Source organism: Sceloporus occidentalis, unplaced genomic scaffold (assembly GCF_023333645.1).
Source record: "Sceloporus occidentalis isolate IW3139 unplaced genomic scaffold, rSceOcc1.0.p SCAF_8, whole genome shotgun sequence".
In the NCBI taxonomy this organism is placed as follows: domain Eukaryota; kingdom Metazoa; phylum Chordata; class Lepidosauria; order Squamata; family Phrynosomatidae; genus Sceloporus; species Sceloporus occidentalis.
The window spans coordinates 34205845-34222866 of record NW_028316988.1 but is presented as its reverse complement, the minus strand read 5'-3'; the positions used below and the strand labels follow the sequence as shown (position 1 = coordinate 34222866).

Sequence of the window (17022 nt, the reverse complement as noted above, 5' to 3'; positions counted from 1 at the left end):
ATAGCAATACTAATATCTCTCAGGGGGTTCCAAATGCTTGCAATGCAGGATGCATCTACACTGTAGAAATAATGCACTTTGACACCACTTAAAGGGATGCAGCACCATCCTATGGAATCCTGGGATTTATTGTTTTGCAAAGTCTTCAGCCTTCTCTGCCAAAGAGTGCCAGTGCCTCACAAAACTACAAATCCCAGTATTCTCTAGGATGGAGCCGCGGCAGTTAAAGTGGTGTCAAAATGCATTGTTTCTGCAGTGTAGCCTCTAGTCCCATGCAGGGGTGCAATTCTTTACTAGTTTTCATCCCCAAGAAAGTAAAGAGTCGAAAGGAGCTACTTACAAGCAAGAGGCAAGGGGTGATGACAAACCAGCTAGCTCGCCACCAGAGCCAGAAGAGAAAGCTTTTCTTCCCGATCATCATTTCGATGTCTTCGATAAATCGGTTTCCTCCTGGAGAAAGGGGCCATGCACACAGCAGAATGAGAAATTGGTCCTTGCAGATAAATACGGATGCAGAATATCCTGCAATTGCAGATCCCCCAAGACCAGAGTATGGAAACCTTTGCTCATTTTGCTCTTGCCCAGAGGAAGGGAACACTAAGTTTTCTCTTAGTTAAGCATTCACCTTGAAGTAGCTGATGTAGAATTTGGGTGCTTATTTCTAGCATTTTTGAAATGTGTCCCTTTGTTTTAATCCAAGGTTCTAAATTTATCAAAAAGTGTTTAGATCGTGATTAAAGATCCCAAAGGATCAGATATAATTATTGTTGGGAGAATGGTGAAGATAGGGACTTACCATAAATCCAGCAAATCCCTGCCAGCTCAAGGACGGCTGCAAAAAGGATTCCCCATCCAGCGCAGAAATGATCCACCAGGTTGACCCAGTAGATTCCTGCCTGTAGGAAAAGGACAGGGAACAGGTTAAAGTGCATCTCACACAGTGATCACAGAGTGTTTTCACCTGTTTATCCATGAAATTATAGGATGCCAGGGTTGATTCCGTAAGTAATGAGGCTGAAATCCTGTTGGTGTCTTATGCGTGCAAAAATTCCCCTACGGAAGCACTGCCATTTTATGCATATATGGACATTTTACAGGAATGCACACATGCATTTCACATCTATGCACATGGACAACTGGTTGTGGGTTCAGTTACTTATTGCATTTGATCCCTTGATGCAGATTCATAAAGTTGTCTTTCAATACAAAGGCTTTGCAGTGCAATTAATGTGTAACTCTGCATATAGAGATTTAGGCAACCCCAATGTAGCATCTCAGCCAAGAAAAAGAAGAACCCACTTCATGCTGCAACATTCCTCATTGTCTCATGGAGAAAAAGTCAAAATCAATGCCAGACTTTTGCATAAGCTCAGCATGCTACAGTTTAGAGCCTTAGATTAGAAAGGGGAACGGGTCTTTAAATGCAAAAAGGAAAAAAAAACCAATTCTAAAACTTCTGTTAGAATAATACACATCTTTTGGCAAAACTCTGTGGTCCAGTGGTGGCCAGTAGGTCTCTTGTCGGTGGATCTGGCCTTTGTTTTAGTTGGAATCTCAAAGGAGCCACCCGAGGCAGGGATCTTGTGGATGGGTAGGTCCCTGAAAATTCAGCCTAGAATCCAGAGTGGATCCACCACCCCAATGACCTGGAGGCAACCAACCATCCCCGGCTGGACCTCTAAACCTTGGCACAGTTTAGTGACCTCCATTAATGGATCCCTGGTTCAAATCCTACCTGGGTGACACAGACCAGCCCAAGCAGAAAGAGCAGCATACATAAACCGAGTGTCACTGGCATCCTCATTTTCTTCATCAATTTGGGGAAGCTGTCCTGGATGGTGGTTGTGATTGTCTCTGCAGGAGGAAGCAAGAAGATGGTGGATGGTGTCCCTCCTCTAAACCAGCGTTTGACTTAAGCCCTATGTCGGTCTCCCAGAAGCCCAAGGGAAGTCCAGTGAAGTGCAACTGCACTTCCGCAGTGACTCCACTGTCAGTTTTACAAGGACTACACGTGCATTTACAGGAGCTACCTGATGTGCTGAACCTAATTCAGGAACAAGATTCAGCACTATAGAACAGGGGTGGCTCCTGTAAAATCCAAAGTGGAGCCACCCACCCCAACCACCAACCGCTTCTAGTGGACCGATGTCCATGTGCCCCAGGAACACATTTCAATTAGTTTTTAAGGATCTATGAGTAGCATTGTCATAAGCACAAGTGAGGCCCTCTAAGTACTTTTGAACCATAATTCCCATCATCCCTGACTATCAGCTGTGAAAATTAGGGCTGATGGGCATTATCAGTAGAAAGGACCAGAAGACAATGGCATCGCTAGGGTTAGTGTCACCCGGTGCAAGGATGCAGTTGGCACCTGTCAATGGCCCTGTCTTGTTCCTTCTCTCTTCCTCACCTGCCCACCTGGCAAGCCACAGAAGGACATGGGAGGCTGGATAGGCAGGCAGGTAAGTCAGTGGATGGTCTCACCTTCCCTTTCTAGGAGGGACTCACCAGATGTTCGACCTCCTTTGGGGTTTCACCTGATGTGGCCCACACCCCTTGCACCCTTCTAGTGACACTGTAAGGCAACATTTGGTCTCCTGCAATGGTATAGAGGGCCCAAATCCCACCTGACACCCAAATTTAATTTCAGAGAAGCACCAGACAAGCAGGACCATGGAATGGGCCACTGTTTATCTGCAGCGCATGTAACAGAGCCCTTCATCTTTGCATCAGCGGACGTGGTGCATGAAGCCCACCTGGAGATCTGTAAGAAGACTGAGGTGCCCAGTAGCTTAATTCAACCACTGCTTACCTATAGTAGCAAACTGGGAATCGAGGCCCAACAGCAGTAGCATGAAGAAGAACAAAAAGGACCAGAGAGGAGCCACTGGTAGCTTTGAGAGCGCCTCTGGGTAGGCAACAAATGCCAGGTCGAAGCCTGCAGGGAGCAGAATTGGTCGCAATGTTAGGAGGCATCTTTTGGGCATAGACAACACAGGCCATGGTGCAAACCACTGGAAACTGAAGCCATGGTGTGAATGTTCATTACAGTCAAAGACCAGCACTGTATTTCAGACTATAAAGGTGTATACAATGATACGCCATAAGAGACAATCCTGGACAAGAGCACATAGTTAAAAGTCTCTCTCTCTTTCCATCCTTCTCTCTGTCTCATAATATTTAACAAAAAGAGCCTGATATATTAAATGGGAGCTGTCTGCAATTACTTTCCTACAAGCAACAGCAGACGCACGCAGTCTTGCCACTTTGTGCATAACCTGATACTGCAAGTCTGGCAATAAATAATCCTCATATAATGTGTCAGATCTCCCTGGATGTTTCTGGAGAAATTGGGTTAATAATATCAGACACAAATAATAACAGCGTGGATGGTGCCACAATATACAAGAGGCAATTTCCGCAGCACCCATGTTGTGCAACCGAAAAGCAACGTCAGTTGAACCAGAGTCAGGACCTTTGAGAGACTAGAATTGCCATAATCCATAGCTAGAAAGATGACCACGCTGGCTTGGGGGTTCTGGGAAGTGTAGTCCTCAAAGGTTAAGTTTTCCAAGCCTTATGACCTCTACATAAGGATACAGCATAATATATATATATATATATATATATATATATATATATATATATAGAGAGAGAGAGAGAGAGAGAGAGAGAGAGAGAGCTAGGTCCCAACTACTGACATAACTAAGTTTGCGCACTCCTTCTCCAAGAAGGAGAAGTTTGCGCACTCCTTCTCTCACCTGAATCGACGACCTCCGAGACTTTCTTGTCTGCCTTGAAGGCCATGTGTCCCAGGATGGAGAAGATGGCAAAGCCGGCAAAGACGCTGGTGAGGCAGTTGGTCACACAGACGAAGATGGCGTCCAAGTAGCAGTTGTTGTGGAATTTGTTGTACGAGGAGAGGGCCACCAACCCACCCCATGCGACCGAGAGAGAGAAGAAAATCTGGGTTGCTGCATCTTTCCAGACCTTGGGAATGAGAGAGAGAGAAGCAATGCAGGTTGTTGCATTTAAAAAGCCCTAGAACAGGGGATCTCAAACTTCCTAATGCCGTGGCCCTTTAATACAGTTCCTCATGTTGTGGTGACCCCCAACCATAACATTGCGGTGTCTCAGTTCCTAAGACCATTGGAAATATGTGTTTTCTGACGGTCTTAGGGGACCCCTTTGAAAGAGTCGTTCAACCCCCAAAGGGGTTGGGACCCACAAGTTGAAAACTGCTGCCCTAGAGGTTGGGATGTCTTTGTATGTATGTGAGACAGTATTTTAGTAATAAACTAAAAAGATGCACATGAGTGTATATCTTACTCTGAGATTCCTCCCCCTAAGGACTGGGGCCAGATTCTGAATATGGGAATCCTACTTTTTGGGACGGGGGACATAAACATGGCATTAGTTTATATTGTGTGTGTTGTGTGCCTTCAAGTCAATTCCAACTTATGGAATCCTATTGTGGGGTTTTCTTGGCAAGCTTCTTCTGAGGGGATTTGCCATTGCTATTCTCTGGGCTCAGAGAATGGGACTTGCCCAAAGTCAGCCAGTAGTTTTCCAAGCCAGGATTCAAACCCTGGTATCCCAGTTTCCCAGTCTAACATCCAAACCATTACAGCATGCTGCCTCCGAATGGGAGGTTTTAAATGATGGAAGATAGCAAGGTTTGACATGCAGGGAATTCTAAAATCCCAGATGCTTTAAAGAGAGAGTGAAGAGAGGATGCTGAAATTTTCCAACAGAAAAGAGGATGCGCAATGTGGGATCCTCTGCAACCATTTGTATACAAAGTCCAAGGTGTAATGTTTGGTTCAGCCTGACATGCCACCTGCCGGGTCCTACTCACCTCTGCTTCTGTGAGCTTGGTGAAGTTGGATTGGGCCCCAATGTAATACTCAATGCCTTCCCGGGCTCCTTCCAACGTGGCGCCGCGTACCAGCAATATGATGAGGACGACGTAAGGGAAAATGGCTGTGAAGTAGACAACCTGTGATAGGGAAAGGAAAGGAAGCCAGGACTGAGAGAGCTACATTGGCCTGAGAGGAGGGATATAGAGGAGAGAGAATGGTGGGGCAGATCCTTAGCAAAAGAGACGTTTCTATGCCAGCCATTGACCAACAAGGTCCTTGGTCTCACTGAATTCTGAAGGATCATGTCATCCTTCAGTTCAATGTGGACTTGCCCTGGACAACTTTGTGCATAATGCATTCCCGCCTGACTGCCTCTGGCCACCCTCTGGACCTTTGGACCATCTTCAAGAGAAGTCCCATGGACAGGGCCTTGCAGTAGTCTGACTGAGACACTACTGGGCTATCATCCTTTCTTTAATCCTTTAATACAAATGCCCCGACAGATTTTGGAAACAGATTTTGTCATCCGCAGAAACCGTGACACATCGGCAAGCATTGTTTGCAATGTGTGTGTGTGTGTGTGTGCGCGCGCGCGCACGCACGCACAGACACTCCTCTTGGCAGCATGCCACAGGAATGTAAGCATTCCACAGGAATCCAAGGATCACCCCCAAGAGAGTTGCAACAATAATGTAAACCCATCCTAATGAACCATTTTCGTTCCTCCTACATACATGCCCACAGAATTCCTTTGGAAGCTTCCTGTAGGAGGGCGCAAATTGGCCTGGAGTTGGCGACAGTAAATGCTGGTCTTCACAGAACCACCCAGCAATGCAACCAAGGAAGGGAGTTGGCTCCTCCTTGCTTAGGATTAAGGGTTTCACCCAGCCAGTTGGGCTGGTTCGCCTGCCACAAACACGGCCGTCCGGTTTGCATCCACCATCACCATGCGCCAAAATCATCTGTGCAACTGGCAGAAGGTCTGCTCTTTTGGGCGCTTTCCAGCGGGCTCTTTCAACCCAAGGAAAGCCAGAAAATGAACCAAAGCCATTGAAAGAAAGTGGGTATTTGTGGCTTGCTACTAGCTGAGATGGGTAGGCTGATGGATCGACAACTCTTGCATATTTGGGTTGCCAGATCTCCTAGTTACACTGTCGGTTTAGGACCATCTCAAACCCTGAGGTTTCCAATCCTAAACTTGACCCCTGGGCCAGCCTTGGCGACGCCATTAAAGGGTATGTACCAATCAAGGTGAAATGAGGGCATTATTCCTTCCCACCTGCTTAAGGAGGTAAGGTAAATAATATTTTACCTAGCTTGGATTGCATCCATGCTGCTGAATGTATTGGGTGGATTGTGTACAGTACCTTAGATAGTGTATTTAACCTTTGGGAGAGGCGGGATATAAATAAAAATTATTATTGTTGTTGTTGTTGTTGTTGCCAGATGCTGCTGGACTGTGGCAAGAGCAAGTGGTCATTTCATGACTCTGGGTCCATTGTGCCCTTCCAAGCAAGTCTTGACATCTATGGCATTGTAAGGACTTACTTCCCAGCCTCACGTCTGGGCCTTGAAACCTTGGGGAACTGGATGCTGTTGGCCAGTCAAGGGGTGCTATAGGAAACGGATCACGTTGGGTTTGACCAACTCGCTTACCTTCCCAGAAGACTTGATCCCTTTGAATAAGGCCACGGCTACGATCAGCCAGGAGAGGAGAAGGCAGAGGGCCAAATACCACACAATCTCTCCAGTCTCGTCTAATCCGCTCGATCGCTGGAGGACCTTTTTGCTGGAAGACCGAGAGAAGCAAAAGCATCAGCAAGGATACAACTTTGGAGCAGTTAGGATGGAAAAGAAGGTGCCCAAAGGGACTGAATTGAGCACCTTCTATTTCAGCCTGGGTTGGCTCTGAAGGCAGTAAAATGTTGCCCAAAAAGACATCACAGGGCAGTCCGTTTCTGTCTCTTTTGACCAAGCCTTGCATTGTTTGACATCCAATGCTAGTGGAGGCTGGTGACATCTTTGTCAGGTAAGAAGGGAATCTGCTCTGGGTTAGGTTCTGAACATATATGGGGAGATAGGGTTCAGACTCAAACCCAGAGCAGATGTATCGCCTTCTCCAACATGGAGTCCATCAGTGCCTAGTGTCCGATGGCCAGAGTGCAAGAGAATTTGTGCCATTGTTATGGTCCTATCTAACCCTGTCTTGGCTGTATAACAGTGTTGTTCTCAAACCAAGATTCAGAAACTCAAAGTGCTGGGAGCTTTCAGATAAACAGAATGATGACCTTCTTTTCCATCTCCACTCCTTGGTGGAGCTTAGAGGCAACTCTCGCAGGAACTGGGCTGGAGGTGAGAATAGATGGTTGCCAATAGTCATCTATCAACTGGGATCCTGTTCGTCATTTGCTTAGCTGTGAGTTTCCCCTCCCACACTTGTGCTGCGTTGTGCCATTACACAAAAGGAATGTCAAGCTGGCCTGCCATCCCTGTTGCACCACTGCTTACAGTGAGGGACACATCCTGGCCAGGGTTGCCTATGTCATGCACACTCATAGAAAGCATGACAGCCTGCCAACTCTTTCAGAGGTGGAAGCACTTGTGCAACATTAAAACTCATTCTGGGAACCCCTTCCCTTGGTTCTGAAGAAGTGCAACTGCTATGTAGGTTTTACAGTGTAGGTATACAACCCTATTCTGGCTATTGTTCTGAGAGGTGTATGCGTTTGCATATGTGTGTGTAAAGGCACTAGGCCCCATCTGATCTTGGATACGAAGCAGGTTCAGGTCTAGTTAGTACTTGGATGGGAGACCACCAACAAATACCAGGTTCTGTTTCAGAGGAAGGAACTGGCAAAACCACCTCCGAGGATTCCTTGCTTAAGAAAACCCTCTTAAATTCATGGGTTTTCCTTAAGAGGAGACTTAAAAGCATGTGCGTAAGTACAAACATAGTGACAATTTTAATTGGGATTGTTTTAAAATTGTGATGCTAGCTACCTTGAGCTTCATTAGTGGAAGAAAGGTGAGACATAAATGGGGAGAAAAATGCAACAATAAAATAATAAATAGCCAGTTGTTCATTATTTTGAGTGACACCACTTGCATGGGAGGGAGGCAGCTATGGGAATTCCCCTGAGGACCTGCACTTCGAATTTTAATCCTTCCCATTGCTATGCAGTCCATTGCGTGCCGGCGTCCGACCACAAACTAGCTTGCCAGGGTTTCCTCCTGACTCCATGCACCGATCCTTCTTGCTCGCTTTGCAGCATTTATTCCTCGCAGCATGAGCTTGGCTTTTAAAGATGCCCAATAGGAAATGAAAAAGGTCATGTTTCTGCACATAAACAAGCCCCAGTGCGCCTCTCCTGATGTGCATTCTCACAGACACCCACACAAGTATGGGGTGTGCCTGGTTGGGGTGTGCCTGGTTGCTTCATCAATGCACACCCTGGCATGGTTTTTAATTGATCAGCAGAGAGAAGCACCATGACCCACAACGCAACTTGTACCCAAGAGTCATGGGGCAGCCTACACACCTGGCAATTACAGGTTTGCAAGCATCATGGCATGTGCGAAAGACCAGTATCTGCAGAGTGCAGGATCCTGGGTTAATGGGTCTCTGGGCCTGATTTCCACTACCTTTTAAAGGTGGATCACAATTTGGTTTGAACCAATTGAAATGAACCTGGTTCCCATTTAAATCGGTTCGCTGAAGTGATTTGGAGATGCACCCCACCCATTTAACCCACGTCTCTTTGATGCTGATTTTTTCCCCATGTCTTTTTCACCAAATTGATTTAATGCAAGTGTGAACCACAAGTGGATTAGAATCAATTCAAATTTGCCCTTCGGCTGGCTGGAACTGAATCATTTCGAATCAATTCATTTGTGAATGCGTACCACAAGTGGGTTATTTTGACACCAGAAAATGACAGAAAATGTAATCGGGGCAAATTAAGTGGGAACCATGCTCCGATGTCGAATCGATTGATCGATTCAGATTGCACACCGATTTATCTGTAAGTGGGAATGAGGCCCTGAGAAGACCTTGGTCTAAACTGCAGTGTAGGAATAATGCAATTTGAGGCTGCTTTAACTGCCATGGCCCAATGCTATGAAATTCGAGGGTTTGGAGTTTTGCGAGTTATTTAGCCTTCTCTTCCAGAGAGCTATGGTGCTACAACGAACTACAAATCCCAGGACTGGTCATTTCACAAGGTGTTTGGCTTCCCCTGCAAAACAGAAGTGAAAAACTACAAGTCCCAGGATTCTGTTGGATGGAGCCATGACAGTGAAAGTGGTGTAACGCTGCATTATTTCTACACTGTAGATGCATCCCAAATAATTACTTTAATGCGCGTTAGCTCTGCAGAACTGGAAGGAATCTCTCCAAGCATTGGGCAGGACTTTCTATATGGCAGCAGAGTTTCATCTCTGAGCTTCAGCCCTTCCTTCGACTCTCCCCTCCAGAAATAACATTTGCAGCTGAAAAAGTGTCCATTAAATAATGAAGAATACCCAGCATGGTACTCACTTCCAATATTGTTCGCTGGGCACCTGGGTTTTGGCAAAGACCATGGTGTCGTTGAGGCAAGTCAAATTCTGGTTGGTGACCCAAGTGTAATTGGCATGGATCACGGTGCCATCTTGCATTGTTGCATTGCATTCAGACACTGCAAACAAAGCCGTTATGAGAGTCAGAAGAAAGAAGGGCAAACTACAGCAAGCCACTTTTAGAGGAACGTTGGCATATACATTTCAACCGATTTCCTTCTCAAAGGAAGCGACAAGTAATTTTAGCAATTTTCTTTCTGCCATGGGAAAGTCTTTGAAAACCACACCGTCTCCGAAGCTCATTTGCAATTCGGGACTGATTCCGTACAAACCTTGCACCTGGTTGCTATGTCTCTTTCTGTGTCTGTGCAATGCTAGGAATGTGGGCACTGCACAGAAAACGCTGTTCTCTGTGCAAAAAGCCAAATGTGAATTTTGCACAAAACAAGTCTCCAACAACATAATTTTCTGTGGAAAAAAAATCTGTGCTGATGTATTTTTTTTGCACAGAAGAGGCTGTTTCCTGCAACAAAAATGCTACAGTCATATATTTTTTGCACAAGTCCCTAACTGCAAAGAGTAGTTTAAATGCAATGTTTAAAAACTCTCACCACAAGAACAAAATTACTAACATAGGCCCCATACAGACTGCCAAAATAAAGCTGCTTCAAGTTACTTTGGAGGTATGCTGTTTAAGTGATGCATGTGTCCTAAGAGTCTGGAACCTGCACCAAAGCTGCGCTCCAGTCCTTAGGACTAGATCATGGCTTTGGCACGGCTTCCAGACTCTGAAGATGCATGCATCATTTAAAGAGCATACCTCCAAAGTGACCTGAAGCAGCTTTATTTTGCCCTGTCTGTATGGGGCCATAGTCTCAGTTACATCCCTAGTTTAGTCCCACCTTAGGCTCTATTTTATGTTACTAAGTAAATTCTAATGTATATTGAATAGATATGCTTATGTTTGAAGATATATATATATAAAGGTTTATGGGCCAGGCACAAAAGAAGGGTTTGCAGAGTATGCATTACCTATGGGCAACTTGCTGCAGGTATCGTCAGCCCACTCGGGGTCGCAATCGGACCAAGGAAGAACACTTTGGAAGGAGGCAAACAAATAGTAAAGGCTGTAGCCAATGATGACGTTGTAGTAGATGGTCACAAACGTCGAGATGATCACCATCGTGATCCCCACCCCTAAAAGGGAAAGAGAGAAGACGTCTCATTTCAGGAATGGAACAGGCATGGTTTAGTTCATAAGTAGCTTGACATTGTTTTTGGGGGGTTTTTGGACCATGTGTCCATGTTCTAGAAGAGTTTGTTCCTGACATTTCACCAGCATCTGTGGCTTTGGCATCTTCAGAGAATGCTGGAGTGGAAGAGGGTGGGGCCTTTGACTTCACCTAGTTTGACATTGTTTTGGTTTGCTTCATCCTTTCAATCCCTTGCTATATGCCCCTAAATTTTACCCTGGACTTATCCATGGGTCATAGCGAAAATACATAACTTCGGCCACAAAACTTGCCCTTGACTTATACATGAGGTCAACTTATGGTATTTTAAAGCCGTGAATGCTTGAATCCATGGATATAAAAAAATCTGAGGATAAGGAGGGCCGAGTGTATATTCTACAGAGATGGAAACTACCTTGGCTTTGGTCTCTCGTATCTTCCAGGAGAAGCCTTCTCACAAAGTTCATCTTTCTATCCCCCCTATTTCCCCCCCCCCCCCCAGAAATCCACCGCGAACAATGCCCACCTTGTAAGAGGGGCAGGATCCTCCAAATGGAGACGGGTCCCAGGCTGGCAAACTGCCCGAGGGAGCATTCCAGGAAGAACAAAGGCAGGCCGGCCAAGGCCAGCATGATGGTATACGGTATCAAGAAGGCCCCTGTCGAGAGAGGGACAAAACGCCGTTACGGGGATCCGGTTCCGCCACCCTTCCGTGGCTCCGCATGCAATGGCAACAATGCACAAGGCCTGCAGAGACAATGGCCTGCTCCAGGGGAAACAAAGGGATTAGCGGACCCAGTGTGCTTTGATGGGCACAGAGGCCATTGGCAAAACACACAGAAACAAGACATTTAGGGAACTGGCATTGCACTAGCTTCTGTTGGCACAACATTGTGTCCAGCTTCGGAGCCCTAGATGGAGTCTAAGCCAGAGCTTCAGAAAAGGGAAAGAGACCAATATAACAGCAAGAACAATAATGTTCAGTATGACAGTCTGGTGCCACAAAAAACTACAGTTCCCAGAATTCCATAGTACGGAGCTGTGGCAGTTAAAGTGGTGTCTGGCCAGATTATTTCTGCAGTGCGGATGCAGCCAAAGTTCTGCTGATTTACCGCACTCATAGAAGTGAGCGGTTCTGACAATAACTGTCCTTCCCTCTTGCATTAGCAGACTGCTGCTTCTGACAGCTGGCCAAAGGATACACCTGGAAGTTAATAAGACTGCAAGTACACAACCACAATGGTGCGATGCTCCCTGTTTGTACAAGGTGCCAATAATGGAACCGGTTGTGACGTTGTCTTCATCGGTTTTGGCAGGGCGGGCACCCTCACTTCCTGAACTAAATTAATAGCATGAAATGACAGGTGGAATTAAAGGGACAATTAAAAATAAAATTAAAACAAAAAGCCAGGAGAAGGGAGGAAAGAAGAGCTTGTTAAAGAGAATGGCTTGCATATTGCATCTTTCCAAGCAAAGGATGGAGAATGAGATGTTAGATGCTAGCTTTTGTAAGCCACCTTGGATGCATCTACATGGTAGAAATAGTGCGGTTTAGCGCCACTTTAAGTGCTGTAGCTCCATCCAATGCAATCCTAGGATCGGTAGTTTTAACAAGGTCTTCAGCCTGTAAAGTCTTCAGCCTTCACCAAACTACAAATCCCAGGATTTGGTAGGATGGACTCATGGCAGTTAAAGTGGTGCCAAGCTACATTATTTCTAAAGTGCAGATGAACCCCTTGAGTTACAGACTGGGAAAACTGCAGGATGATGTTGTTATCGATGACAATAATAACAATTCGTTCACTGTCATTACAGTATTAGCAGAGCTTGGAGAAAAGTATTCTTTCAGATGATACATTGGACGATCTTGGAAGTTGTTGTCCAATACAGTATCTTCCCCAGGTTCTGCTAATACTGTGCCAATAGTCAATGAATACCTATTGTTCCCTCATTTGCACAGAAAGGAGTTGGTTGGGAACCCCAAGAACCTCAGCATTGCCTTTTCCAAAAAATAAAACCCAAGTATCTGTGGGTGCAATGCAAATCTGACCTTGCATCCCCTTGCTGAAGCCAGCCCAACTTTGGTGGGATTGCCAAGGGCCAGCAAGATAGGGAGGTGGCTAGTGTTTTGCACCTACCATTCATGACTAACAAAAACAGCTGAGATTATGGAGACAAGGATCAGCGGAGGCATGCAGGTCAGCACTGGAAATGAGTGTGTGAAATTGTGGAGCCCACACAAAAATATTGCATGCCTCCTCTGTGAGTCACTTGTATCCTAAGGGTTGAATGGGGTGAGGAAGAAGCAAAGGTTAGAGAGATTGCTACTTCTTCTTCTTCTTCTTTTGGAACTACAACTCCTAGAATGCTATGGCAAGGATGGAGGATTCTAGGAGCTGCAGTGTTTGAAAAAGCTTTGGGAAGAGGAATCTTTGGTGGCATTCAACCCGCCCTACAAATAAATAAATTAGGAAATAAAGCAAATAGTGGAAGTAATGGTCAGCACTTTGGTCAGCTCCTATGGAGTTCAACCTAGAAGACCCTGGTCCCACCAAGATGGAAGCCACAGCCCTGAGCTCCACTAGATGCTTCCGCATTTCCTACAGATTGGAAAAGAAGAAGCCAAGGACCCAAACCTACCTCCACCGTTCTGGTAGGTCAGGTATGGAAAGCGCCAGACGTTGCCCAGGCCCACCGCATAGCCCACCATGGACAGGAGGTAGTCCGTTTTGCTTGACCAGTTGCCCCGCTCCGTGTTCTCGTCATCCTTCTCGGCAATTTTCTCGGTGGACAAGGTGAACTCCTTGGGAAGGTGAGAAGAGTGGAGAGTGAGTCCTCCATGGATTTATTCACATCGTGGCCCCTCTATCTTAACAAAATCATAAGAATTGGAAGAGACCTCAAGGGCCATCCATTCCAATCCCATTCTGCCATCACAGTCCTCCTTGCGACAGATGTCCATCCAGCCTCTGTTTAAAAAGGTGGACCTTCAAGGTGGCACTCAAAGGAGATAACATCCAAAGAGCCCAGGAGAACTGGTGCATGAAGAAGAACAACTACAACAACCAATAGCGACAACAATGTGAAATGATTCAGAGACATAGCCCTGTTTGTCTGCTTTATTTATTTGTTTGTTTGTTTGTTTGTTTGTTTGTTTTTATCCCACCTTTCTCCTAAAGTGGGACCCAAGGAGGCTAACAACATATATAAAACACATTGAAACAACAATATTGGTACTGCAGCACCTTTGAGACTAACAGTGCAAAACAAATAGTAGCATGAGCTTTCATAGACTCGATAAGACTTGGTGCAGCAGCAACAACAACGTAATATGAATAATAGTTCATATAATGAATGATATGGATAATAAAAGGGCACAGGCGCAATAAGGATTGGCGCAACCACCACAACAACAAGAATAACGTAATGACTTTGCAGTCCTAAAGCATCATTAAATGGTGGTTTCCACCACATGATGCGCTGGTCCTGGCATCCAAATAATTACTATTTTCAAGACGTAATTACTACTAGGGCTTCACGCGGGTGTTTTTCATGAGGAACGCACGCAATGAAAGCCATTATTTTCTGCAAAACTTTGGATCTCCCCCTCTCTCAGTTAGGACACCCAAAGGGCTTGGGCAAGAAGTCACACTCTCTCAGCCTCTGAACCCCCTCTGAACATAGCTTGCCAAGAAAACCCTAGGCTAGGTTTGCCTTAGGGTCGCCATAAGCCAGACAGGACTTGAAGGTGCACAACAGCTGATGTAGACACAACAGTCTTGGACGTCACACTCTCTCAGCCTCAGAGGATGGCCATGGCAAACCCCCTCTGAACCAATCTTGTGCAGAAAAGCCTAGGGCAGGTTTGCCTTAGGGTCACCAGAAGCCAGAAAGGACCTGAAGGTGCACAACAACAGTCTTAGAAGTCACACTCTCTCAGCCTCAGAGGACCATGGCAAAATCCCCTCTGAACCAATCTTGCCCAGAAAACCCTGTGATAGGGTCCTCTTAGGGTCCCCAGAAGCCAGAAAGGACTTGAAGGTGCAGAACAACGACCTTAGACACAGCAGTCTTAGAAGTCACACTTTCTCAGCCTCAGAGGAAGCCAAGGGCAAGTCCCCTCTGAACCAATCTTGCCAAGGAAACCTTAGGATAGGTTTGCCTTGGGGGTCTCCATAAGTCAGAAAGGACTTGAAGGCTCCCAGCAACAGCGAAGTCACACTCTCTCAGCTTCAGGGGAAGGCAAGGGCAACACCCTCTGAACCCATCCTGCCCAGAAAACCCTAGGCTAGGTTTGCCTTGGGGTCTCCATAATGAATGGCACCCAAAATAATAGCATCAGTCCCTATGGCTCTCAGACTTTGGGGTCCTCCTTCTCCTTCTGCAAAGAGGAGATCTCCTTGGGGAGCAGCCCCTTTGCAAAGGCTGGCATCCTGGTGCCACTCACTCACCTCCTTCTTGCCGCAACGCAGGCAAACTGGCCACCGGAGCCACCCCATGGCAAGCCCTGGCACTTGGACTCCTGCTGACTCTCTGCCTGCTGCTGCTGCTTTATGGGGCAGCCTTTATGGGGCAGCCTCCTGCCTCCTCCCCTTTGCTGTCTGGGAAAGCACCTGCCTGCCTGCCTGGGTTGCCAGAAGAGCAGGAGGAGGAGCTGGCACCTGAAGGAGTGGCCACCTGGCCCCCATGGGCACCTCTCCCTCCACCTTGGCATTGCCTCCAGAAGGACAGGGGAGACTCTGCTCCAGCCAGACAGTGGTTCCAGCTTAGACTGGCAGCTGCAGAGTTTGAAGCAGGTGATGCCCAGCATCTTCTGCATGGAGGCATTGGTGCACCTAGGCAATACTGCCAGCTCTGACCGGCAGCTGCAGGATTTGAAACCCAGGACTGGGACTGGCATCTTCTGCATGGAGGCATTGGAAACTGCCTTCCCACTGAGACAAATATTTGATGCATCCAAGCAATATTGCCAGCTCTGACTGCCAGCTGCAGGATGTGAAACTCGGGACTGGCATCTGCATGGAGTCACTGGAAGCCACTTTCCCCCTGAGACAGTCCCTTGGTCCATCCAGCCTGTATTGCCAGCTCTGACTGGCAGCTGCAGCTAGCCAGGATTTGAAACAGATGCCCGGGACTGGCACCTTCTGCATGGAGTCATTAGAAACTGCTTTCCTGCTGAGATAAGCTTTTGGTGCACCCAGGCAATATTGCCAGCTCTAACTGGCAGCTGCAGGATTTGAAACAAGAGATCCCCAGGACTGAGCCTGGCATCTTCTGCATGGAGTCTTCAGAAACTTTCTGCTCCATATGGAATAATGTGAACTGGTTTGGTCACCCTGGCGCACAAAATAAACTAGAGCTGGGGAAGGGGCAAGAAAAGGGCAACCCAAATGACCAAGGCAAGGTAATGGCCAAATGCATTGCAAAGGACCCTTGAGAAACCCAAGGCATTGCATTCCTGTGGGCATTCAGAAGGAACCAATGTATTCCTGTAGCCAATTTCCAATTATTGGTTGGAGTACTTCCCTGGGAGATGCTAAAGCCTTTGGGCCTTTTAATACAAACCATGCAGGTTCTGGAGAAAGTGGGGGATGGAGGTCATTTTATAACTGCAGAATGCCAGAGAAGCCGGCAAGTGACGGGCAGCAAGTGGAAGAAAGCAATGCCTTGCAAATGCCCAACATGGAATTAGTGAGTGTGATTTGTAGCCACAAGATGTTATTTGTTGCAGACAGCAGCTCTGAGGGCTTTAAAAGGGAATTAGCTGAACCAAGACCATGCCAACCTGATGCCCTCCAGAAGCATTTGGTGCACCAGGTGCCAGATCCTTATAGCATGAACAAACATCCCTTGGGGCTGTGTTGCAAACAAGAAGTGCCCCAAGATGGATGAGAAGGGATTGAAACCCTTGGCATTTGGGTTGGATGACTAGGAAGGCTCCTCCTAGATAATTTGTATTTACCAGGCAATGCCAAGCGCACATGCTTTGCGGTGACCTCCCTCCCTGTTTATTAGGATTAAAGTATATACTGTGATGTTATGAGGTTACACTTATTTTCCTCCCCTCTGGTTCTAAGGTGCAAAATCAACAACTTAGAGGTAGTAGGTTTTGATCGGCTCGGTTTCGGGGGAAAGTGGAGGGGCGAATATTTTTGGAATCTCCTTCCCACAAATTTGCAGATCACCAACTCTTTAGACCACTTTAAGTCTAAATGAAAGACTATTCTGTTCAGGGAAGCCTTCCAACTTTGGTCTTGATTTGATGACTCCACATTATTTGTATTAATTTACGCTTTTATAGTATCGTTTCAACTTTGTCATAGTAACATTATATTAATTTTATAATCTTGTTGGTGGTTTTAGATTGTGCG

The 17022-nt window shown here is 46.4% G+C and overlaps 1 protein-coding gene across 4 annotated transcripts in view; it reads right to left on the bottom strand.

Moving 5' to 3' along the window:
• SLC6A14 (solute carrier family 6 member 14) overlaps positions 1 to 17022 on the bottom strand; it is a 36200-nt gene that overhangs the window by 5448 nt on the left and 13730 nt on the right. For 3 of the 4 annotated variants that reach the window (XM_089536212.1, XM_089536209.1, XM_089536210.1), the window contains exons 2-12: positions 13292 to 13454; positions 11178 to 11309; positions 10452 to 10616; positions 9400 to 9538; positions 6519 to 6651; positions 4859 to 4999; positions 3762 to 3990; positions 2813 to 2938; positions 1736 to 1854; positions 797 to 896; positions 341 to 450 (exon numbers count right to left, since the gene is read on the bottom strand). In XM_089536212.1, coding sequence (XP_089392338.1) covers positions 341 to 450; positions 797 to 896; positions 1736 to 1854; positions 2813 to 2938; positions 3762 to 3990; positions 4859 to 4999; positions 6519 to 6651; positions 9400 to 9538; positions 10452 to 10616; positions 11178 to 11309; positions 13292 to 13361 — 1464 coding nt within the window. In that variant the 5' untranslated portion in view covers positions 13362 to 13454. Of the gene's footprint in view, positions 1 to 340; positions 451 to 796; positions 897 to 1735; positions 1855 to 2812; positions 2939 to 3761; positions 3991 to 4858; positions 5000 to 6518; positions 6652 to 9399; positions 9539 to 10451; positions 10617 to 11177; positions 11310 to 13291; positions 13455 to 15102; positions 15160 to 17022 lie in introns of those variants that run through there. The other variant, XM_089536211.1, reaches the window with a different exon arrangement.